The sequence below is a fragment of the Mesoplodon densirostris genome, chromosome 9 (assembly GCF_025265405.1).
Source record: "Mesoplodon densirostris isolate mMesDen1 chromosome 9, mMesDen1 primary haplotype, whole genome shotgun sequence".
Classification (NCBI taxonomy): domain Eukaryota; kingdom Metazoa; phylum Chordata; class Mammalia; order Artiodactyla; family Ziphiidae; genus Mesoplodon; species Mesoplodon densirostris.
This window is the reverse complement of record NC_082669.1, coordinates 24,050,211-24,075,510: the sequence shown is the minus strand read 5'-3', so window position 1 is coordinate 24,075,510 and position 25,300 is coordinate 24,050,211. Positions and strand designations below refer to the sequence as shown.

The window sequence follows — 25,300 nt, the reverse complement described above, 5'->3', positions numbered from 1 at the left end:
GTGGGCAGGGCCAGACCGTGAGCAGGGTGGACCGCTGATCCCAGAACCATAGGAAGCCTTCAAGGCCCCGGTGAGGCTGCATTGTTTTAAGGACCAGGGAGTTTCACGGGCTGAATCAAAGGCGCTCACCTGCTTACGTGGGCGAAACTGCCAGATCTAACTGAATTTCCTCTTCTGTTCCCCTTATTTCCTTCTCTCTTAAAAATCCTCCAATGGGACGTACAACTAAAAGGATTGGAAGGAAATGCTATTTATAAGAGGCATAGAACAATGTCTGGTGATGTTTTTAAAACGTTGGTGATGCTTTTTCTGACCATGTCTACATGACTGACCAGTTACATGATTTGGGTGCTTCAGGCCAAATCTCACTGGAGACTGTGTTACTGCTATTTATGTTCTTGGAGGTTTTGGCTGTTTAGTGGCAGCCCAGCTTTTAAAGCCTTTTAGGACTCTTGCATCCTATAAAGCCTCATGTATTTTTGTCCAAAGCAATATTGACAGAGTGCCTATGCCTCGGTGTAAACATTGGGATGATACTTAACTCATTTTGTGAGTGTGTGGGTCTTTATGTGTGTGCTCATTACTTCTTCCGAGGCTGCTGGGTTTTCCAATGAACTTGCCCCGGGGGGCTTTTATGGATGGACGTGGAAGTTTTCCTTTTTTACTTTCAAATAGAAGCACGTGCATGCGTGTGTGTCCCTATACCGACATGTATACAGATGATAATGGCTGTTGGCCTGTTCTCTGCAAAACTGGGAAGAATTGTTCTTCCTCTGAATGGCAGCTGTTGTACAGTAAATTCCACAGCTGGAACCAGCAAGTGGACGACCTCGTTAGGATGACAACCACAAAGTAACCACAAAGTTGGTTTTGATTAGATGCCTCCTGCTCCCCCTTCCTCTCTCTTTTCTTGAAGCCAGTTTCTGAAATTTGGGGGCCCCTGTGTTACAGTGTGGACTGTTGCCTGACTTCACCTCCAGTACTGGTTTCATGAACAAGAAATAGGAGAGATGGGACACTGAAAAGGAAATAGCGTCATTGGATTCGTCAGCCTATAGAAAACTGGGTTAATTGCAACATTAAGTTTTTTTTTTCTCTTTTATCAAAGTATAGTTAATTTACAATGTTGTGTTCGTTTCACATATACAGCAAAGTGATTCAGTTATACATTTGTGTATATATATTCTTTTTCAGATTCTTTTCCATTATAGGTTATTACAAGATATTGAGTAGAGTTCCCTGTGTTATGTAGTAGGTCCTTGTTGTTTACCTGTTTTATATATAGTAGTGTGTATATGTTAATCCCAAACTCCTAATTTATCTCTCCCCTGCCCCTTTCCTGCTATCCCCTTTGGCAACCATCAATTTGTTCTCTATGCCTGTGAGTCTGTTTCTGTTTCGTAGATAAGTTCATTTGTGTCAGTATGTTTTATATTCCACATATAAGTGGTATCAGATGATATTTGTCTTTCTCTGACTTACTTCACCTAGTATGATAATCTGTAGGTCCATCCATGTTGCTGCACATGGTAGTATTTCATTCTTTTTCATTGCTGAGTAGTGTTCCGTTGTGTATATATACCACATATTCTTTATTTATTCATTTGTTGATGGACATTTAGACTGCAGCATGAAGTTTCTTAATCCCAATGCCCGACCTGAAGAAATACATTATAAAAGCATCACATGAGTTTCTTTTAAGGAAGTCTTAAAACTTCACATCTGAAGAAAACTGACCAACTAGGGCAGTTGAAAAAAAATGTGTTCATAGGTCGTTAGCATTGATTTTACATTTAAAACATTTCCTAAGAATCTATAGCTGCCACATACTCTTCACTCCTCTTCACTTTGGGTGAGACATGGTGCCTTTGTGACTCAGGCCTTCCTGTGACCACCCATGTCAGGGCTCTGCTCTGGTTTAATTCTCTCATCCGTCTCAGGCCAGCCCAGCTCCATGCCTGGTCCTCCAGGTCAGGGAGGGGTTCCGGAGATGAACCTGGAAACTGATGATGAGCCTTTCGGCCGAGTTCCCGGCAACCTCCCTCATCCTTCCCCACATTAGCACAGAGGAACCCCAGCACTGAGGCTCAGTGGAAGGAGATGTTACATGCAGCTCTAAGGAAAAGCTATGATTTCTTTTTTTTTTTTTTTTTTTAGAAAATGGGTAAATGCCATGTGGATTGACGTCATTAAACAATAAAATAGAAACTTTTACCTGTAAGCATGCGGTGGCTGGGTGATCCATCCTCTCGCCATCTTTCTTTCTTTTTTTTTTTGCAGTACGCGGGCCTCTCACTGTTGTGGCCTCTCCCGTTGCGGAGCACAGGCTCCGGACGCGCAGGCTCAGTGGCCATGGCTCACGGGCCCAGCCGCTCCTTGGCATGCGGGATCCTCCCGGACCGGGGCACGAACCCGTGTCCCCTGCACCAGCAGGCGGACTCTCAACCACTGCGCCACCAGGGAAGGGAAGCCCTCGCCATCTTTCTTATACTTCCGATTTATTTTTTTCTTTTTTGGCCATGCTGAACAGCATGCGGGATCTTAGTTCCCTGACCAGGGATGGAACCCGTGCCCCCTGCAGTGGAAGCGCAGAGTCCTAACTGCTGGACCGCCAGGGAATTCCCCCGAGTTTTTTTACATTCACTTTTAGTTAGAAACAGATCTCTTTGATATTGTAATTGGCTCTATCTGCCCTCCCAATATGAAGGACTACAGAAGCCCACATCATGCTGCTTTATTTATTGTACTGGTATTAAGTTATCCAGCCCGTCCCCCATCCTCTTACCCTCCGCCATATGCAGAGTTCCTGAAGTGTTTTTAAAATACATTTCAGGTTTGTCTCTCATGCTATTTTAATTGGTTTTTATCTTTTTTTTTTTTTTTTTTTTTTTTTTGCGTTATGCGGGCCTCTCACTGTTGTGGCCTCTCCCCTTGCGGAGCGCAGGCTCCGGACACACAGGCTCAGCGGCCATGGCTCACGGGCCTAGCCGCTCCGCGGCATGTGGGATCCTCCCAGACCGGGGCACGAACCCGTGTCCCCTGCATCTGCAGGCGGACTCTCAACCACTGCACCACCAGGGAAGCCCCGGTTTTTATCTTTTTGACTTGAATATTAATGACTTTGAAATGCCTGTATGTATAGTAGGGTTGAATACATCTTAACAAATGATCTTCTACAGTATGAACTTTTAGTGTCCCCCACTAATATAGCATTTCTCTAATTAAATGTGAATTTACAGATTGATCAGAGAGATTCTGTACACATGTTGACGCACATCACTTCCTTGGTGTGAAAAAAATAATGTTGTGAAAGTCAAGCATGATTACGGATCTCAAAGTTGTATGTATTGATTATAATTAATATGTAACTTTCCGGTTACAAATAATTATTTTATTCTTTGGATATATAAAAGGGATCTGTAGAAAGTACTCAGCTAAAACTTGTTGAATTAATGAATGAGTGTGTGGATTTTACGATATTTATTTTTTATTTAAAAAAAATTTTTTAATGAAGTATATTTGATTTACAATGTTGTGTTAATTACTGCTGTATAGCAAATTGATTCACTTATTCAGTTAAACATATTATGATGTTTATTTTAGTTGTTTAACATCCTGTCTTTCTAATTACACCCCAGTTTTCAACCAGATTGCGCATAGTTGTTGAGATTCCCAGACAGAAGAGTTCCAGATAAGGGAGGGGTTACTGGGCTATTTACTGCAATATTCAGAAATAAGACCTGGTTTGCAAAATTTGACCCCAGTTTGAAAAGTGTATTGACAAAACATTACTTCGGATTTGTGATGGAGAATAAATACATCAGAACTTTCTTGGGCTTCCCTGGTGGCGCAGTGGTTGAGAGTCTGCCTGTCGATGCAGGGGACACGGGTTTGTGCCCCGGGTCTGGGAAGATCCCACATGCCGCGGAGCGGCTGGGCCCGCGTACCGCAAAAAAACAACAACAACAAAAAAAAACTTTCTTAACGATTCAGACTTTGGGAATTTTAACATTAAATTTTTGGAAACTAGAAGAAATAGTTCCCACTCAGACAGCGATTTGCTGATCACTTTTAACTCAGCTCAGAGCAAAGAATAAAAGGGAAATTGACCTCAGTAGTTATCCTTATTTAGAGTTCTGTCCCCAAGTCACTGCCTACCATGTAACGAGTGCTCCTTTAAGGTATTTCATAAAACTAAGACTTCAGTAGCCATAAATCGGTTTTGATGGGTAAAAATTATACTTGGTGGATGAGGACACCACACACACTATAGTCAGAGATTGAAAATCCACATTTTTCTCATTTTCTGCTTTTTAGAAAAATACAGGACAGATTAACATTTGAATTAATTTATTCTGGCTTTCTTTTTTCTTCCTTTTATAATTTTTCAAAAATTTTATTGGAGTATAGTTGATTTACAATGTTGTTAGTTTGAGGTGTACAGCACAGTGATTCAGTTATACATATACATATATTCATTCATTTTCAGATTTTTTTCCCATATAGGTTATTGCAGACTGTTCTAACTGTTGTCCTAGAAGACTGTTTCTCCAAGTGTTCTGTGAGGAACACTAGTCTCTAAAAACTCCTCCAAACGTTGCTACAAACCATATCAGGGGTGGGACACTTGGAACACACATTCAAGTATTAAACAGTTCCAGGGGACCCCGGGGCTATATTCCTCGGACTTTATCACCTTGGCACTTCTTTTTCCTTTCCTCCCTAACACTTACTTTTGGGTGACTGTGTTAGCACATTGCTTGGGAAGATCTGGGCCATCTGACACTTTCTAGCGATCTTATCGATTAAATATAGATTAACAGTTGCAAGTCACATTCTTATAAATGTGTGGTTTTAATTATCCCATCTCTCATGTAGTCATCTAGAAGAGAAGTAAATGCTATAAAATTTTTTAAAATTATACTTGATTGGGCCTCCCTGGTGGCGCAGTGGTTGAGAGTCCGCCTGCCGATGCAGGGGATACGGGTTCGTGCCCCGGTCTGGGAGGATCCCATATGCCGCGGAGCGGCTGGGCCCGTGAGCCATGGCCGCTGGGCCTGCGCATCCGGAGCCTGTGCTCCACAACGGGAGAGGCCACAACAGTGAGAGGCCCACATAACGCAAAAAGGAAAAAAAAAAAAAAAAAAAAAAAATTATACTTGATTAAATGTTGAGTGAAGAGAATTCAAAAATCAGAACATAAACTTAATTGCTCTTCAGTTGATCCAGAGGAAAGAACAGAGTGAGCAGAAATGTAAAGACTTTGAGGTCATAAAGCTCAGGTGGACCATGCTTTAGACCAGACTGTGTCCTTCTTGAGAAGAGACAGAAGCGATGTATAAAATTTTTCAACAATGTCAATACTTTGTATTTCTAGGAAATTATGGAACGAATACATGAACTGTTTAGAAAGATTTTTTTTCAGGGCTTCTAAAAAGAGAATTTACTTTTCAAAAAAAATTCTGACCTCTGTAAACCAGCAGTCTGTCCTCAGCTGCTGAAGTTCTATAAAAATGCACAGAGGATGACCTTTGTACTGTTACTGCCTTTGTACTGTTTTATAAACACGTTGTCAAATTGCTTTTCTTTGAAGTGACTGTTCTGAGTTCAGTGTGCAGAATAATGGCCCCCAAAGATGTCCACATCTTACTCCCCAGAACCTGTGAATATATGACCTTACAGGGCAAAAAGAATTGTGTAGCTGTGATTCAGTTAAGAGTTTTTGTTTGTTTATTTGTTTTTTTAATAGTCTTCGTAGCAGCTTTGTATGTAATAGCAAACCACAACAACCTGAGATGCAGCAAAAGAGCATGCATAGAACATATAAGGAGCGTACATAGCAAGCGTGCTATACTTAGACTCTAAGATACTATTCAGCAAAGGAAATGATTGGAGCTCAACTAAATGCAGCAACATGAAAAGATATCACAAATACAATTTTGACCAAAGAAGCTAGACACCAAAGGTTACCTCCAAAGGTTACCTCCAAAGTTTACCACGTAGACTTCAACACATCTGAAATTACAGTGTGTGGCCCAGTTTTCCCCAGTTTTCAACTTGCCAGTGGAATCATGCAGTAGGTAATCGTTGGTGTCCAGTTAAGGGTTCTGAGATGAGGAGATGATCAGGTGGCCCTAGTATAATCACAAGGGTCCTTATAAAAGGGAGGCAGGAGGGTGTCGGAGTTACAGGGAATCAGAGGAGGAGGTCGGGTTGAGGTGGGACCATGAGCCACGGATGGAATCAGCCTCTAGAAGCAGGAAGAGGCCAGGTGCCAGGGATTTCCAGAGAAACGCAGTCCTGCCCACCCATCTGAGAATTCTGACCTCTGGAGCTATAAGATGGCAAGCGGATTTTGTTTTAAAACAACTAAGTTTGTGGTGATGTGTTGCAGCAGCAGCAAGAGACTCATACCTAATGGGGGTGGTTCGGTCACTCACTGACTCATCTCAAGGGGCTGCCCCGTGCCAGGCAGTGTTCCGGGCACCAGGGGTCAGTGGGGGACAAGACAGACCAGAGCCCAGATCCCCTAGACCTTCCATTGCAGAGGGAGGGAGAGAATATGGTTTCAGAGAGCCTCATCCTGCAGTGAGAATACAAGTGTCAAACCACAGAGCATCATGCGGGGGGAGCTGCAGAGGGGGCTTGTTTTGATGGGGGCTTCGGGCTCAGGAGGCCCCTGTGTCTGAGGAGGTGACATTTAAGCTGGAATTTGAGGGACCAAAAGGAAGCAGCTAGGCTGGCCTCTGGAAAGACATAGCAAGTACCGGGATGCAGAGCTTAGGAAGACAGCTCACTTGGGGTCAGAGAGCAGGGGGTGGTGGCCCTGATCCCCTGCCCGCCCCGCACCAGTGGGAAGTCCTCGGAGGTTCTTTCCACGCTCCTGGGAGGACGGCATTGTTTTCTGTTGTATTTGACATCACCTGCGGTAACTGGTCATCACCCATCTTCTGCTGCTTCCTTACACAGCTGCGTGGACAGCCCCACAGGCTGTCGGCCTGACTTCCAGTCCCTTCACAGACGCTGTGACAGAGCCAAAAACATCAACTTCTGTCATCAGATCCTAAATAGGCTTTGTAATCCAGAGCAAGCAGCCTTCCTTCCAGGAGCTGATGGCAGCGCCCGCTCTTGTGGGGTGACACGAGGTCTTCCCCTGTGTCCACTGTTGCCCGGCTCTTTGCACGCAGAGGAGAGAGGGTTTCCCTTATGAATAATCAGGGACTGCTAAAAATCGCTGGTCCATCCCATATGTTCTCATCTCCTTTGGAATCTGATAGTTGACATGGATTTTAGGGAAGGTTTATTCCTGTCCCCTGGTTTGACCAGTGAAAACGCAGCCCCAAAAGGGGATGTTACCCATGTGGGTTGAAAGCTGTCACAACCTCTCCTGCATGTGAGGTCAGAGACTTTGCATCTGGGAACGGGGGCTGCAGCACCAATGCTGGTCCTTCCTTTTGTCTTCTACATATTTTTAAAAGTAAAAATCAACCTACCCCGTCTGGCTATTAACATTTCTAAATTGCATTACATACAAAACTGAGGGCATTTTCTGCCTTGTGAAACGTTTTCTTGAATGGTCTGGATTCTTAATTGGGTCCTGACTTTTTTGAGCCCCCCAGTATTGGGCCCCCCAGAATGAGAGGGGTACATGACCCAAGGGGCCCCCTTCCCAAGCCCACCTGCTCGTTCAAGCTCATGAAACTCAGGAAAGATGCATGGAGGTTTGTGCAAAGTCCATACCACATTATAAATACGTGTGTAGTGGGGTCTTTTAGTTTTCCTTTGTTTTTTTAATGAACGGAATAAGGTAGTTACACTTAGTAATACCCATTCACCAAAAGGAAAGGGGGGGGTGGTTAAATCATTGTGCTTTTTGATGAATGGCTTGTACACCAAAAAATAAATTGGACAAACTGGCATAGAGCTCAGTGAACATGAAATCAGCTATTAGAAGAAAGCTTGTGAACAAATTCTGAGGCAGATATGCATCTTTTGATTAACGCCCTATCAATCATCCACACAGCTACCTTAGCTAAGTCTTGCTGTAATCATTCATGGTTGCTTTCCGAAACACTGGCAGAAACTATAGCGCTGCAGAAACAGAATATTATTAGTGATTTCTCCCTAACTTACTGTGAACAATGACTGTTTTCACCAGGTTTCTGCTCTCCTTTATTAAAGAAATACAATACAGATTGAAAGGAGAGTTCCTCCAAGCCCTGTGAAATTCTCCTAGGGTATTCTTAATGATATTCAGTCTTAAATGGGCAAGCTATTGTAATGCAGGGTTCTCTGAGGGAATAATAGTCATGTAAACCCATTGAAACCACCTTTTTATGGAATGTAGTCAAATGGGCAAAACGTGGAGTCACATTAATGAAGGGAGGATGTCTTCGGCGTTATTACTTAAAGTTGTTGAAATGGTTTGAATTTTGTTATTGTAATTATTATAGTCTCAGTTAATGCGCTTAACAGCAATAGTAATTAACCCACCAGATTGGGAAATTTGCATGAATTCTACCTTTGACTTTGCAAGAAACCCTGATTCTTTCTGGACTTTACACAGCAGGATGGAGAGAATATCTACATATATATATATTTTTTTCCCCACTGAGTATTTTTTAAGGAAGAAATTTTCACAAATGCCATTACAGTGTTTCATGCATTTTTTTTAAGCCATAGGCAAATTCCTCGAGTGCGCTTCATTCTTTTAAGAGGATTGGATTCCTAAACTACGCTAGTGCAGAGAACGATTTGGCACTGCCTACTAGTCCAGAAATCTTTAGGTGATGGTGTGACTTCCTCAGAACTTCCTGTAGCCTGGGAAATACTCTGGCATAATGAAGTGGTGACAGTCATTAGCATGTATAATGGGCGTTAATAGACATTTAATGCTCCTTAGCTGGCAGAGGGAGCGGATGCTTTCCCATTGGAATATTCCTCAATCAAAGCCCATTGATCACCGATTTCAGCCAGGAGAGGTTAATCCATCAGCTCCTGTAACCAGACGGCACTGATGGAAATTCTTTAGGTGGCATTCAGGATGAACCAAGCTTTCCATCTTTACAAACAAATGAGTGATTGACAAGCATGGTGTTCAAAACACATTTAACCGATTGATTTTCTTTCTTCTTGTAATAAGATCTGGAGACATATGAAAGCGTGCAGGGTAAGCATAGATGAAAAGAATTGCTCCGTGCGCGGGAACATATGGGATGGGGAGCTGAGAAAAGTACTATAAAGCATGTAGTCACCCATTCTCTTTGTTATATAAAGTTTGTTATTGCAATAAATAGCTGTTATCGAGCCGATGCCTTTTGCTTCCGTTCTGCTGAATTTTCTCTCAGGTCTGCGTGTCTGTGCCAACGCCCATGCATGTCCTGTCTAAGCCGTCAGCTTTCTCTAGGAAGTTTCGAAATGTGCGTCCATCATTTTGACCTTCTAATTTAAATGCACAGCCCTGATACGATTTGGGGACAAAAAACTAGGGATAAGGGTGCGCTGGTCTCTGTGTCCCATGTAAATGATGGTTTTCCCTTTATTTCCCACCCGCAGCCCTGCCCTGAGCTTCACCTACCCTTCTGCACCCGTGTCTCTCCATATGCATCAGCAGATCTTAAGCCGACAGCAGAGCTTAGGCTCGGCCTTTGGACACAGCCCTCCGCTCATCCACCCTGCCCCAACTTTCCCGACACAGAGGCCTATCCCCGGCATCCCTACGGTTCTGAATCCTGTCCAGGTCACCTCCGGCCCTTCCGAGTCCTCACAGGTGAGAGAGACAGCTCGATGACCTGGTCTGTCTTGGGAATCATAGAGGAAAGCCGTGGGGCCACATCAGCTATGAATACGCACAGGCCAGTGGCATCGTCACCACTTCCATCCTGCAGCCTGTGGTCCCAACCCAGGGCTGTCATCTTAAGATTTTGTGCCGTGTGTATGCTTCTCAAGAAACGAGAGCTGCTTCCACTAGAGTCATTTCATCCTCGGTGGAAAAGCAGGCTGCTTGATCGGGCTTCCCTCTGACCCTGTGCTGTCTGTAGCCCATTCAGTCAAAATACATCCCGTGAGCGGGTTGCTGCCATTCGGTCCCTTTCCCCTGCACTATTAGAGTTCGTTAAAGCCTGGATCCCAGCTCTTTTCCTCTAGCTTTAAAAAGCCCCAGGGAGTTGCTACTTATGAGTTAAAAACAAAGAGCTGTCTCATGAATGTATATCCTGGCTTTGAAAATATATATATATATTGGAGTATGATTGATTTTCAGCGTTGTGTTACTTTCTGGTATACAGCAGAGTGAATCAGTTATACATATACACATATCCACTCCTTTGTAGATGCTTTTCCCATGTAGGTCATTACAGAGTATTGAGTAGAGTTCCCTGTGCTATACAGCAGGTTCTTCTTAGTTATCTATTTTATATATATGAGTGTGTATATGTCAGTCCCAATCTCCCCTTTATCCCTCCCTCCCCCTCTTTCCCCCTGGTAACTATAAGATTGTTTTCTACAACTGTAACTATTTCTGTTTTGTAAATAAGTTCATTTGTACCATTTCTTCAGTATATCCTGGCTTTGAACACATTTTCTGAACTCTGCTACCTGGAAATAGGAACCATATCTGTCATCATTCTAGTGCCAAAGAAGCTTGCTATTCTCGAATTGTGTGTGTGTTTTAGCTGTGGTCCTGCTCATTGATCAGAACTTAATTTTTGTCTCTGTCCCTGCCAATGTGACCTGCAGAACAAGCCCACGAGTGAATCCGCTGTGAGCAGCACCGGCGACCTAGTACATAATAAACGCTCCAAGATCAAACCCGATGAAGACCTCCCCAGCCCGGGGCCTCGGGGCCAGCAGGTGAGGGAGGCGCCCAGCTCTGGCTCCCTCCAGCCTGGCGTCTTTTCACAGCATTGGCTTGTCTACTGCGTTCTTGGCCTTGGGCGTACCCACACATGTAACAAAAGGCCAGGGCTGGAGTACAACTAGGTTTGTTTCTCCAGCTCAGAAGCAGACACACAAAAATGCAGGCAGCTTTGTGGGGTATAAACTGGAGTAAGTGGGTGGATGTGTTTATTGTTGACCAGGGATGTGAACAGGCTTCAGTCCTTGGCCTTGATCTTGGGCCTGAATTACAAGCTCCTGGCTCTCAGCCTGAGCTGGGCAGACCAGGCATATTCCTTATAATGATCATGTTCTTATTTTTTCTTATTTTGCCACTTCCTACTGGCTAGGAGACCCTGCATAGCCAGGAGGGATCCAGCGACAACTAACCTAACCTAAGGCTACTTAGATTCTTGTTCTTTACCCCAAGTCCTGAAAGGACAAGTTTAAAAATTCCAATCTTGTCTCTGCTGTTACTTAGATCCTGAGCCTCAATTTTAAAAATGTGTAGATTCGGACTTCCCTGCTGGCGCAGTGGTTAAGAATCCACCTGCCAATGCAGGCGACACAGGTCCAATCCCTGGACTGGGAAGATCCCACGGGCAACTAAGCCCGTGCGCCACAACTGCTGAGCCTGTGCTCTAGAGCCCGCAAGCCACAACTACTGAGCCCGCATGCCACAACTACAGAAGCCCGGGCACCTAGAGCCTGTGCTCTGCAACAAGAGAAGCCAACGCAATGAGAAGCCCGCACACCGCAACGAAGAGTAGCCCCCGCTCGCCACAACTAGAGAAGCCCACGTGCAGCAACGAAGACCCAACGCAGCCATAAATTAATTAATTAATTTTAAAAAAATGTGTAGATTCTGCTCATAATCCTATCTTGTAGGTTCCCTGGGCCTGATGTGGAGCTCATTGAGTGTAACTCCCAGAGATAGGGGTTGGACGAGAGTCTGGATGTCCACAGAATCTGGACCTTGCAATGTTCAGGCTGCTTCAGCCCAAACCTGAGGGTGCTTAAGCCCACGTTTCCTTTTTAGGGAGCACTTGGAAGATGGAATGAATGGGTGTCATGGGCTCTGAGAGCCATCCTTCTTCTTGCATATTGCTGGTTATGCCTAAACACTTGTATACAGCTTTTGCCATCTAACCCCAGATTAGATCCCGAATTTACACACTTAATCATCTCCCAGAATTCTGGAAATTCTTTGTCTTTTCATTTCTGCAAAGCTGCCTTAGAAGACTAGAAAAGACTTTACTGCCAAGCTTTAGATGCTGTGTTTCTTGGGCAGGGAGTGTATGCTTGGAGACCAGAAGGTGAGCCCAGAAGACATCATCCCTGTAAAAATCCACACAGTGCCTCTCATAGCCTCCAGTGGCAGGGCGAACAGAGTTAGAATTAGCAGTAAACCATTTCCCTGGATTCCAAAATAGGAGAATAAACCAATTAATATGCTGAAAAGAATTTAACCGAAAGAGCAGTCTTTTGGATAAAGGCTACATCACCTAGTTTAATTGCTTTTCTTAAGAGATGACATCTTAGGTGGTTCTCTCCTTGGTATTCAGGACAGCAAAGTTTGGCCTCAATATCTTACTGACATTCTGGTTTGGACCATTGCCTTTAATCACAAGTTAACAACCTTCAAAGGTATATTGAGTAAATCTGAAAAAAATGCACACAAATGATTCCATCTTTGGTTTCTTCAATTCACAAAACCCAGTTGATAGACTTGGGCTCTATTTTATTTTCCCCCAAAAAAATTGCATCTGGAGGAAGACAAGCCTACATCAGGTTTTTCATTTCTCTTCTCTCTCTTTTTTTTTTTTTTGCGGTACGCAGGCCTCTCACCGTTGTGGCCTCTCCCCGTTGTGGTCTCTCCCGCTGCGGAGCACAGGCTCTGGACGCGTAGGCTCAGCGGCCATGGCTCACGGGCCCGCCGCTCCGTGGCATGTGGGATCTTCCCGGACCGGGGCACGAACCCGCGTCCCCTGCATCGGCAGACGGACTCGCAACCACTGCGCCACCAGGGAAGCCCCCCTTTTTTTTTTTAACTTTTTATTTTATCTTGGAGTAGAGTTGATTAACAATGCTGTGATAGCTCCAGGTGTCCAGCAGAGTGATTCCTTTACACATGTTCCCCTTTAGGTTGTTACATAATAGTGAGCAGAGTTCCCTTTCTCTTCTATCTGCCGTCCCGTTGTGTCTGATTTTGTCCCTCTTTTTCCTCCCTTCCCCACCCTTGCCTTTCAGGAACAGCCTGAAGGGACAACCCTGGTGAAGGAGGAAGGGGACAAAGATGAAAGCAAACAGGAGCCTGAAGTCATCTACGAGACAAACTGCCACTGGGAGGGCTGTTCTCGGGAGTTCGACACCCAGGAGCAGCTGGTGCATGTGAGTGAAGGGGGCTTTACAGCTATGTGACCTTTCCTGCGGGGTCAACTCCCCTGACCCCATGCTGAGTCAAGTTTCTCAGCTAGCGGCCTAGCAAACTGGAGGGGGCTTGATGACTTTCTGAGAATAAAGAAAACTCGGAGGCACGGTGCTTGACCTGTTCAGTCAGCTAAAGCTGAGTGTAAAATTCAATAAAGTCTTCAAGAGAGAGTGTAATGACTCTGATCCCATAAGCGAGAAAACACTATTTTGAGTTAGCGACTTTGATGGTTATTGAGTAATAGTAAGCTGGACATGAATTATTATTAACCTTTTAACCAAGACCCAGTAACAATCGAAAAAAATCATAGAGGCGGGGGAAGCCCTTTTTCTCCCTCCTCCCTTCCTCTCCCCGACCCTCACCAGCTAAGGGGTCTCCCATGATTTTAGGCGGCAGTTGGTACTTGCTATGAGAAGTGGGTAATGGTTTGCAATAAGCCATTAGCACAATTTCTTGACTGGAAGCCAATCCTTGCGGGCCTCACAGTTCCATGGAAAAAGCAATATATATTTTAAAATGTGTCTAATGATGTATATTTTTGAAAACTGCAATGTGGTCCTACTGAGAACCTCACCTCGCCTTCCCACACCAGATTCAGAAGTCTTTCCCTTGCTCCCTTGCCAGTTATTTCAAATAATGCAGGGTACCCCCACCTACATACCTGATTAGCCCTGTTTCCTTGGCCCGTGCTTCATCTTTGTTTGGTACTTTCTCAGGCCAGTAGAGTCTCCCTGGCACATGGGGCCAGGAGCAGTTGAGATGGAAAGGCGTTCGCATAATCAAGGATGAAACGATGTCAAAGCACAGGGTTGCATTAAGGCATTAGGATGGTTTGCTATGTGTAGCCCTTTCATAAGCTTTAAATACGACAGCAAATCGGACAGAGTAACTTCCTCGTGACGCCCCCTGCCCCGTCACCTACACACACCATACACACCCCCATTCCATTCTCTTTACTTTTACAGTCACTTTTTATTTTTAGATGATCCATATTGCTTGATAACCCTCCTCCGTTTAAACACTAAGATTATACAATTCCTATTGGTTCTTATCCTCTAATATATGCCACATGCTGCAGTTACATTATAGTGTCAAATATATGGTTTGCCAGGTTTTGAGATCCCTCATATACAGAATGTTTTGAGGGCTTAACATGACCTCAGGGTTCCCCCCGCCGGATTTCTTTTTTGATCATGTCTCCTTGTAATAGTATAGAGAGAATTCTAGATTTCTCTGCACAGCAAGAAACTAAAAAGTCAAATGTTTTAAATTAAGGTACATTTCCAGATTTTTCCATGAACTTAATTTGATTCTTTCTCTTTAATTTGATGCAAGTGTTATTTTTAAGCCAAGCCTGATTTAACAGCCTTTTATTCTTGCTGATTGTTTTAATGGAAACCACAGACATTGTAACACTAAAGGGGGAAAAAAAAAAAAAAAAAGCTTGGAATTTTTCTTTTAATGTGGGGAAATAAACCCAAAGAGGAAAGAATGCCAAGAATACCCTCAGTGATAGAGTAAGTGAACACCGTACATGAAAAGAAGTGGTTGTACAAAACCTGCTGTCATAAACGAGATGCTGCTAGGCACTGCTGCTTGCCTTTTAAAACATCCTTCTGAGAGAGGACACGGTCTCATGGTGCCTTTTCTGTGGATAAGTCATTGCAGTTTCCAAGGAGTGCTGTGATTTTTGTTCAGCTGTTATCAAATGAGGAAGGAAATTCTAAGTCTACGTTTAAAAGAAATTGTGTTCCTCATCAGAGGCCAATTTTGAGATAACATTTTTGGGGGTTGTGGTTATACCTTCACATTTTCTCTGCCTTATATGTCACATGAAAGCTTTTAAAAGACAGTGGATATTGCAGGTATTTGTATTTAATCTCAGTGGCAAAAGGTTTTAGGTAGGGATGATGCTTTAATAGAGAGATCTGAGTAGTTTTAAGGCAAGGCTGCTTAACCTGTCAACTAAATGACCACCATGTTGTCTGCTTTATTATAAAAACTAGGAAACGAATTACATATACACCAGAATTTTTTAATTCCAAATTGGCAAGAAGAAATTTGTGTCAGGATTAGGAGAAAATCCCATGTATTATCTTTATGATATTAGTTTTAGTCTGAGATAAATTATATGAGTTAAGTAAACTTAGTTAAGTGAATTAAAAATTTTAACTTACAATAACATAAATAAAGATGCTGGTTTATATCACTTATTCTCTACCTTTTTACTCATCTGACGTGTAGAAATTCCAAATTTGTATGTGTAAATTGATTTTACTTCGCATGACAAACATATAAGTGCTTTTCTACTCACGGTGAATCTGGTGGCTTCAGCAGTGGCCTGGTATATTATTTTTTGTAGACTGAATGAATAGCTAGTTGAAATCCACCTAATTACTTGGGTGGCAGATGGAAAAAAGACCAGTGGCAAAAACCAGTTTTTTAAGGACAGAGGAAGCATGAACTATTTGCATTCCTATGAGTCTCCTTGGAGAGAGGACATTTTGTGAATTAGTTGAATTTTCATGCTACAGACGACCAAGAAGCAAGGTGTTAAACCATTCTGATGCTCTGCCTTATTTATAGCCATGACCCATTCTTTTTCCCCCTCTTACAGTTAATAGAAAGATTCATGATTCTTCATGGTTGTCTATCTAGTGTCTGACAGTCCCGACTGCCTGCAAAAGCAAGTCACTATCTATAATTGATATCCTCCCGTGGAATAGGGTGCTGGCTGCAATTGAAGGGCTTTGCTGAAAGCTCTTAAATCCTGACAAGTTCTCCCCTTGTTCTGGTTCAGTCGCTGAGCTGCACGGTTGGAATTCCAGAGTCATTTGAACTTGGTGCAGAAGGGAGACATGTGTTTCGCATTAGCAAATCAGAGTTGAAGAGGAGAATTAGGGACCCGGCCGACTTTGCCCGCCAGGTAGTCTCATTTTCAGCGTAATGCACTCCGTGTTCTCTTGAAAAGATGACCCCATCCCATTACTGTCCGACAGATGGGCTAAATATTGCCTTTGCCTTCTCTTCTCCTCTATTTCAAGCCCCTGTCCTTCTCCCGTGGTGTGTTGATTCCAGGTTTTCTGTGGGGTCTTTATCACTGGGATGTTTAATTAATTTCTCTTCCCAGCAAGATAATTATAATTGGGCTTCATGACTCTCCAGCTAGTATTAAATTTGTCATAAATTTACTTCTATGCCCAGGAGCTAAGAAGACAGATGTATATTTTTGTTAGCTGGTTTTTTGTTGTACTTTGTCCCCTTTCTTAGTAGCAGTTAAAATAAGAGAGTAAGAAGGATATAGAGTAAAAAAATTAATTAAAGTGCTTTCGATTAAGACGGAATTTATTATTGATTTGTCAAGATGCCAGCCATTTCTCTTCCCTTGACAGCTGGAAAGTGCATAGTCTAACATCTCAAAATAATTTGAAAAGTCCACACTTCCCCTTCAATCCCAAATGAATTAGATTCTCTTTTTTGCTGTCGTGCATTATATATATTCCAAAACGCACGACTCTTATATCTGATTCTGAAAGTCGTAGAATATCGGTTCGCCCAGTGTGGTTTCTGTTTTTGTGTTGTTTTGTTGGTTTAGCTTTTTTACTATGTAAAACAACTCAAATTCTGTCTGCTGGCCTTGCTTCTCACAGAGATGAGAAAGGTTTCCAAACCTTCCTGAGACCCATTTCCCTCTTGCATTCATTCTGTCCTGGAAGACAGTTCCAGCTTTGGCTCTTGGATGATTGAAAAATATCCAACATGCATTGCCTGCAGCCCAAGTTATTCTCAGGTTCTTTGCTTCTGAATGGCATTGTGTGTACCACTGGTGTTCTGAGAGGCTTTTTAAGAAGAGGAGAAAGGAATACCATGTGAAGAAAGAGGAATGTGTACCTCGGTGTGGGTCACCACTGCCAGGCGTGTAGTTATGCTTGAAAACGTAACTGCTGGTATCCGAAAGAGTAAAAATAGTATAATCACCATAGCTAATGCCCACCTGTTGGCTCTGTCACTGTAATTCACTTAACTTCTATTACACCAACCCAACCCTTTCTTTCCGTTTAAGGAATAACACATATAATATTCCTTCCAAAGGTCTTTAAAAAGTCAAATTATTTTTTACCAGTTTTATTCCCCATCCTGATCCCAGCAGAATAACCTTATCTGCAGGGAGGGCCGTGGCAGTTACACTGTGCGGGCTCTCGTCTCCTGCCTGTAGGGCCGAATGGCAGACAACATGAGAGGTGTTTATATTAGTCCCCAGCTTCAACTGGGTGGCATGTACGTCGCTGTACTCCTTCATTTGTATCTTTTAAACGTGGGTCAAAAATTCACCTTTTTGTACAATGATTAGCCACCTCCTTGGATTTTAAATGCTTTCATATGCTGCAAATTTTGATCTTTAAAAGCATGCTGAAGTTTCTTTTATCAGAAGAACACAATTATAATCACCTTTGCTGCCATTTGAACCCAAGTTCTATACATCGGCAGCATGAAAATGAAAGGCTTTCTTCTTAATATCATAGAGATTTAGATATAAAGGAAGCACATCTAATCTGCAAAGAATTGATGCATCCGTAGAAACACGGGAAAGTGCTAGGATGTGATGAAGGCATTATTTTCATATTACTACCGTGTTCCCAAATTTGCATTTTAAATGTTTTCCAGCCAATTTTGATCCCTTTGCTAAAGTTGCATTGTATATCTTTACCTAAGAGAAAATGGAGTTTAAGATGTGATTTCTGCCTCCGATAAGAGGCAGAAATAGATTTGTGTGCACATAAAACCTAAAATGAATGAGTGAAGATTTTGATCTCATTTTCCCTACATCGAGTTGCTAGTTAATTTAGTGACTCTAATTATTTGGAAATAACTGCATGGAAAATGTAGAGGAAGAACCACCAACTTCAAAGCCATCCTTTGACAATCGTGCCCCAAGGGTCACGTTCTTTTTCAAGTTACTGGCTAAATTACACCTGCAGAAATTGTTCCCATAAAGACACTCGGGAGATTAGACTGAGTGGGGGGCATGGAGGGCTGTGTGGTCCACCAGTGGGAGCCTCCCGGCACCAGCGGAATTCTGAGTGGCAGCGCCATCTCTGCCCTGACCCTTGGGATGACCTCCCTGGAACCATTTGACCCTTTAGAACGTTATTTTCTCACTTATCATACTGTGAAACAGCCGTGAAAATAAGTGCCATCCCCCACGTCCAAGGCCAAACAGAGATCACATGCAGGAGGCCTAATGAGAAACAGACAGAGGGTCTCAAAGAGGTTACTCGTCTCTTTGTTTTATGTATTTGTGTTTTGCAGGGTGGAGTGGGGGAGGGGTGGGGAGTGGCGCTGTTGGGTTTTGTGGCCTCTGTGTATTAGCTCTAAGGCTTATTTTATATTCATTGTTGCTGAACTGGGGTGTGCATTTGACCGAAGCTGGAGATCCCATTCTCTTCCCCCCAGTGTGGTTCTAATGGATGGGACTTGGCTGAGACATTTCACCTCCTCCACCCTTGGTTTTAGTAAAAGCAAGGGAAGGGTTCAAAGTGGATCGTCCTTAGGCTAAGGATGGCAGGCAGGTTTCATTTCAGGTACAAACTTACTGGCTGGCAGTCACTTGGGGTGCTGAGCTGCGCTCTTCCCCACTTTCAGCTGCAGAGGCAGGGGGGTCAGGATGATGCGAAGCCTGCCATGGGTGAGGTTTCGCAGCAGACAGGTACTCACTATATGTTTTCCAAAGTCCTCCAACTCTGTAGATTAAGTGCACTTCAGAACAATGGTGGTTAATTTTTCTAGGGGGTGGTATGTTAATTACTTGAGCGATGATTGAATTATTAAAATTCTCTCTTTACTAATGCTCCTTAACCCATGAATGAAGAACAACAAATCAGTATTTTAAATAAGATATAATGGGTATCGAATCATATCTTAGTTACTTTCCTAAATTTCTTCAGCCGTTTTAGACCCCATGAAATATTTCATCAAAACCTTCATCCAAATAACTGTTTACTGCCTTTTGGGGAGGATTTTTCTATCAAAAGCTTTTTGACTGGTTCTGAATGATACTCTAGGTGAGATTCTGGATTCTGCTAATAATTAGTCCCCTGGAATATTCTGTATGGACGCAGTTTATACAAGAGAAGATGATGTCACTTCGGGCTGGGCTGCCTACCTCACTAAAGTTTACTGGCCAATAGCAGATCTTGCTGATACCATGTATCCTCTTGTTTGTCAGCAAAAGTATGAGCTGACAAACAGCAACTCACTAGAAGAGGGCCTGGGTGCAGCCTTCATACTACCCACTCCCCCAGCTTTGCGGTGGGCACATGCTAGCGCGACTTAGACCAGAGACTCCAGGAGTGGTCCTTCTCATTGGGAGGGGGAGACAAGGAAACATAAAAGCAGAGTAAGCAATGAAAAGTTGGACCTAATGAAGCCATAGAGTGTAGTTGTGATTTTAGGGGCTCAGAAGAGGAAGAAGTGTATGAGAGGTACCCAGAAAGTCTTCTGGGAAACGTGGGAAATATGGTTAAGGTCAAAGCAAAGCAGACCAAATAGGCAGGTCAGCTTTTGAGATATGATGACGATGGTGATGGTGATGATGGTGATGGTGATGATGATGGTGATGGTGATGGCAATGAGGATGAGGATGGTGACAATGAGGATGATGGGGATGATTTTGTAAGAAGAAATAGCACCTTATCTGAATGAAAACTTTGGCTTACCACTGTTCTCCTGCGTTTCAAAGCTGACAGACCTGGGTTCAAAACCTGCTTTCCACACTAGGCATGTTACATTCCTTCTCGTGAAACAAGAATAATAATAGTATTTACTTCATAAAACAGTTGGGGGAATTAGCTTAAAAATTGTGCTCAATAAAGTGTTAGTGATTCTCCATATAAAAGTGAAAAGGTATTTACCGGCTGCTAAGTGCATGCGTGTTGCCTATGAAAACATGGTTTAGGCTGGTATTCGGGCAGTGTTTGCATTGGCATGTCACCATGAAATGAATAACTGCATAAAGATGCTGACCGGGCCCCCAGTTCATGACACCTAGGAGAGAAGGGCTGGAGAAGTCCCTGGGTCCCTTCCTTGTACTCCAGATCCCTCACTGGACTTGCTTGTGCTGCGTTGAGATTCAGAGCCTCATCCTGTTATGAGTTCAATTGTGCTGACATCCTTCTGAAAGTTCTCCTTAGTGGTTGCCCTAAAACGAGGCTCCCCAACCTGGACACACAGGGGCAGGGGGTTCTTTGGTGTGGGAACCCTCCTCTTCCTTGTAGGACTGGTAGCAGCATTGCTGACCTCTGGCCACTAGATGCCGGGAGCGCCCCTCCTCCTTTGTGACAACCAACAATGTCTCCAGACATTGCCAAATATCCCCTGGGAAGGGAGAATTACCCCCCAGTTCTGCTCTAATCTTTCCTCTTGCAGTGTGGGAAGAAAAAAGCAGCAAAAATTTAAAAAGTATATTTGTGATTAAAGATAAATTTTCTCCTGCTTAAATGTACTTTAGAATGTTCAGATTAAAAAGCAAAGATAACCTCATTAAACAGTCTCCAGCAAAAGACTATATGTATTATATATATATTTATAAAATATATATATATACACATTCTATATTACATTTATAGATATTTTGGGTGTGCATGTGCACACATGCATGTGTGTGCATGTACATGGTGTGTGTGTGTGTGTGGTGTGCATTAATTAGCAGAACTTAATTTTAAAACCACATTTGCTAAGGTTAGGCACACACAGTAGTTCTCAGGAAGTCCCATAACCAGCCAAGCCCTTTGTCTTGGTGGAGAAATTCCATCACTGTTTTTCTTTTTTTTGCAGACCGAGGGAAGTCACTCAGACTTCAGCTTCTGAGACCATGGCAAGCAGGGTTGGAGATCAGGCTCCTGCTTTGACATAAAACAGAGCTCAAAGAACAGAAAGCAATTTTCTAGTGCAAGGACTTTTTGAAGATTCAGAGACATTTAGGCTTTTCTAAGATTAGCTAAATACTGCCATAGATGGATTTTTTTTTCGTTTCTAGAACGATTAGTGTTGGCAAGAGAAGAGAACTGTAAGTGGCATATTCTCAAAAGACTATGTATAGGCCAAGGCCTTAAACTTAAGCCATCCCCAGCCCCCTAGTTGACAGTAAAGCTAGCATTAATCAGTGAGTGAGGGTGTGGAGAGAATATTGGATGGTGTGTTGGAGATTTATCTTTTATCCCTACCTCTGCCAAAAGTTGTTTCTGACTTTGAGTAAGTCACCCTACAACTTCAATCATTAGTTTCTCATCAAAAATGGAGATAATATATCTATCTTATTTTCCTCACAAGTTTTTTTTATTTTTATTTCTTGTTTGTAAGGATAGAATGAGATCATGTAATGGAAGTGCTTTGTAAACTCTGAAGCATTATTCAAATATAAGGCAGGCTAGAATCCATGAGAAGTAGCATTCATAAACCTAACTAATTGAAGAATGGAGAGACTAAGGAGACTTTTCACCAGAATAAAAAAGTTTATAAGTATGTTGGTAATTCAGTTGTGCCCTCTCACCTCTGTAGGCTGTTGATCTTACCTGCTACAATACATCATCACCACCTAGTGGCTGCTACACAAATTGCAGTCATAGTGTTGAGAAGAAAAAAGCCTCATGCACGTCAGACCTATGGACTTCCGGTTGGGGTTGATACACCTTTTTATGTTTATCCCTTTGAGTAAGGAGAACATACAGGGCAGGATGTTCAGGAAGAGATAGAGCAGGCTATTGGGAAGACGATAGATGTACAGGCAGAGCAGTGGGAAGACAAGTAAAGTGAAGGTGCAGAAGAAGGACTGAGAGGGCTTCCCTGGTGGCGCAGTGGTTGAGAGTCCGCCTGCCGATGCAGGGGACACGGGTTCATGCCCCGGTCCGGGAAGATCCCACATGCCGCGGAGCGGCTGGGCCCGTGAGCCATGGCCGCTGAACCTGCGTGTCCGGAGCCTGTGCTCCGCAACAGGAGAGGCCACAACAGTGAGAGGCCCGCATACCGCAAAAAAAAAAAAAAAAAAAAAAAAAAGAAGGACTGAGAGAAAGATCTTGTGGAGATCAGATTTGAACATGGTCTTGAAAAGGAAAGTGGATTTAAATAGGGAAAGACCATTGCAGGGAGGAGCTGGAGCTTCCATGTGGAAAAGACAGTAGGAAGAAGTTAATGGATGCAGAATATATGGGAGAATTTTATCTATGAGTGGGTTATACAAGGCTGGGGTTTTGGACACTTCTTGGGGTCAGAAATATAATTACAAAGGGATTCATTCTGTGCCTTTGGACTGAAAAGTGGTAAGTAATGCAGTTATGTTAGAACCAAGTGTGTCTGGAAGGCAGAGGGTAGTGGGAAGTAAGGTTATGGAGCAGAGAAGCACCAGTTCATGGGTGACCTGACTGCTAGATTAGCAGTCTGACTTATATTCCAGGTGGAGTAAGGAGAATCGATGCTTCTGATGAGAAAGTTTGAGCCCGCGTGAGCTTTAATGAGGGCTGAGCTTTGCACAGCTGTATTTGAAGAGGGCAGGAGTATGAGTCGGGCAGGGCCGGAAGTAAGACTCAGAAGTGGGAATTGTTTTAACTTATTTTTTTTAAACCTGGGAATAGAGTTCGGAGACGTTTCACAGTTATGGTTTTCGTGGCTACTGTGGGCATGTAGATGTTGTTCAGAAATCAGTTCGAAGTTTCCAGTTGCTGACTGGGCACCTGGGACGTGGTTTTGCCCATGAAACCCCTGTCTCTTATGTGAGTGGACCAGGTTCATTACTTAAAGCTCCCAAAATCCTGTTGTCTCTCTTAGAAGTAGATGGACCAGGGTTGTTGGGAGAGTGACCTCTGATGACTTTTGGAAGATGCCTCCTGTGGTGTTCGTCAAGTTTTTAGCACCCAGGTAGTGATGGTTTTATTGCTACTATTATCAGTCTTCTTTCTTTGCTGTTTTGTTTTTCTCTGTGCCTTATTTTCTGGTTATGGGTACATGATCCCAAGTTCTGAAAATGTCTTTCAAGTCAGGAAAAGGAAACTGTGCCAGCCCTCTTCTGTCAGCGTCAAAGGATTTGGGGGTGGGAGATCTCTTTACACACCTGGTCCAGCCCTCTCTCACCTGCTCCCTCCATTCCACCTTGAGGGACCTCGGTTTCTTGGGTGTTACCTTCAGCAAGTGTGATGTGTCCCAAGGAACCAAGCTGTCTCTCCAGGATGAGCAGGAGAACCCTGGCTCAGGAAGAGCAGGTCTTCCCCAGCATCCTTCCCTGGGGGTAGTGAAAGTGTTCACCCTTCCCTCTCCTGGACCACTTGGCCAGAGATGGTGCAGTTCCTACCGGCCAGATAAAGCAGTCAAACTGCAAAGAAAACACAGCTCTCCTTGTATTCTCCCTGTGTTCAGCAGAGATAACTTTGCTGGAGTTTCAGTACTGAGTCATTTGGCTTGTGGCAGGAGCTTTAATTGCTAAAGTGCAGATTTTTTTTTTCTTGATCAAGAAGGGATTATTCTTGTTATCAGTCCAGAGCATCTTATTTCAAGATGAAAAGCCTTTACTGAATTACAGATGTACGTTTGTACAAAGCTTTTCGGCGATTGACAACTCAAAGAGAAACTATGATTTATTAGCCTATAATGGCTAACCCTGAGCTATGGTCTAGGTCCTCCCGATTTGTGAAATTGCTTAATATGAACTGCCTTTTATGCCGTTCAAGCCTCAAGTGACTCAAATAAATGTAGAGTCTCCATTACAGGATATGTTACGGAAGAGGGAAAAAGAAAAGCAGGGGAGGGAGGCAAAAGGAGAGAAGTGGCTTCTAAAATTCATCTTGGTGGTGCCTTTTACAGTAGTTTGGCTGATAAGCTGACAGAGGAAAGATTAATAACGAGGCTTGTCGCTATCAGTACCTGCTTGTCGATTCTCTATAACAGGGCTGTCTGTTCAGCATGGAAATTATTGATTAAATAAAAATTGCTATTAGATTGTGATGTGATCCATAATCACAAACAATGGTGGACATTCCTCTTTTAGATCCTCAGCCATGCATCAAGTTGTTTCTTTTTTTCCCTTGCTGTAATTTATATCGCGCTGACACTTGAGCTCATTAGGACTAGTCTTTCTGCTCGGAGGCAGGAAAGCACAGGCATGTGCATACCGGCCAGAGCGGGCCGGAGGATGGAAGGACCATCCTGGTCAGAGGCCTGCCCAGTTCATCCACTGGGCAGGGTTTTTGTTTGTTTGTTTGTTTAACTCTCTTTTTTAATTGTGTTAAAATGCACGTAACATAAAATTTACCATTTGACCATTTTAATTTAACTTTTTTCTAGTTTTCCTGAGGTATAATTGAAGTACAAAATTGTATATGTTTAAAGTGTACAACATGATAACTTGCTATACATATGCGATGTGAAATGATGAACACAGTCAAGTTAATTAACACATCTGTCACCTCACAGAGTTACCTTTTATTGTGCTGTGATGAGAACACTTAACATCTAGTGTCTCAGCAAATTTCAGGTATACAATAGGGTATTCCTAACTCTAGTCACCATGCTGTATATAGATCCTCAACTTACTCATCTTATAAATGGAAGTTTGTACCCTTTGACCAGCATCTATTCATTTCCTCCACCCACCCCCAGACCCTGGCAACCAGGACTAATACTGTTTCTATGAGTTTCACTTTATTTTTTATTTTTTTTAGATTCCACATGTAAGTGACACCATACAGTATTTGTCCTTCTCTGTCTGACTTATTTCACTTAGCATAATGCCCTCCAGGTTCATCCATGTTGTCTCAAACGGCAGGGTTTTCTTTTTTTAATGGCTGAGTAATACTCGTTTTGGGAGGAAGCTCCTTACCGTTTTCCATGATGGCTGTACCAATTTATATTTCCACCAATAGTGCACAAAGTTTCCTTTTTCTCCATTTCCTCACCAACATTTGTCATCTCTTGCCTTTTTGATAATAGCTATTCTAACAGGTGTACGAG

General features: G+C 43.0%; 1 protein-coding gene across 1 annotated transcript in view; it reads left to right on the top strand.

The window, feature by feature from the left end:
* The window catches only part of GLI3 (GLI family zinc finger 3), a 280,874-nt gene that overhangs the window by 206,250 nt on the left and 49,324 nt on the right, over positions 1–25,300 (top strand). Inside the window, exons 8-10 of the mRNA XM_060107530.1 lie at positions 9,556–9,769; positions 10,738–10,851; positions 13,126–13,266. Of these exons, the coding sequence (XP_059963513.1) occupies positions 9,556–9,769; positions 10,738–10,851; positions 13,126–13,266 (469 nt within the window). The remainder of the gene's footprint in view (positions 1–9,555; positions 9,770–10,737; positions 10,852–13,125; positions 13,267–25,300) is intronic.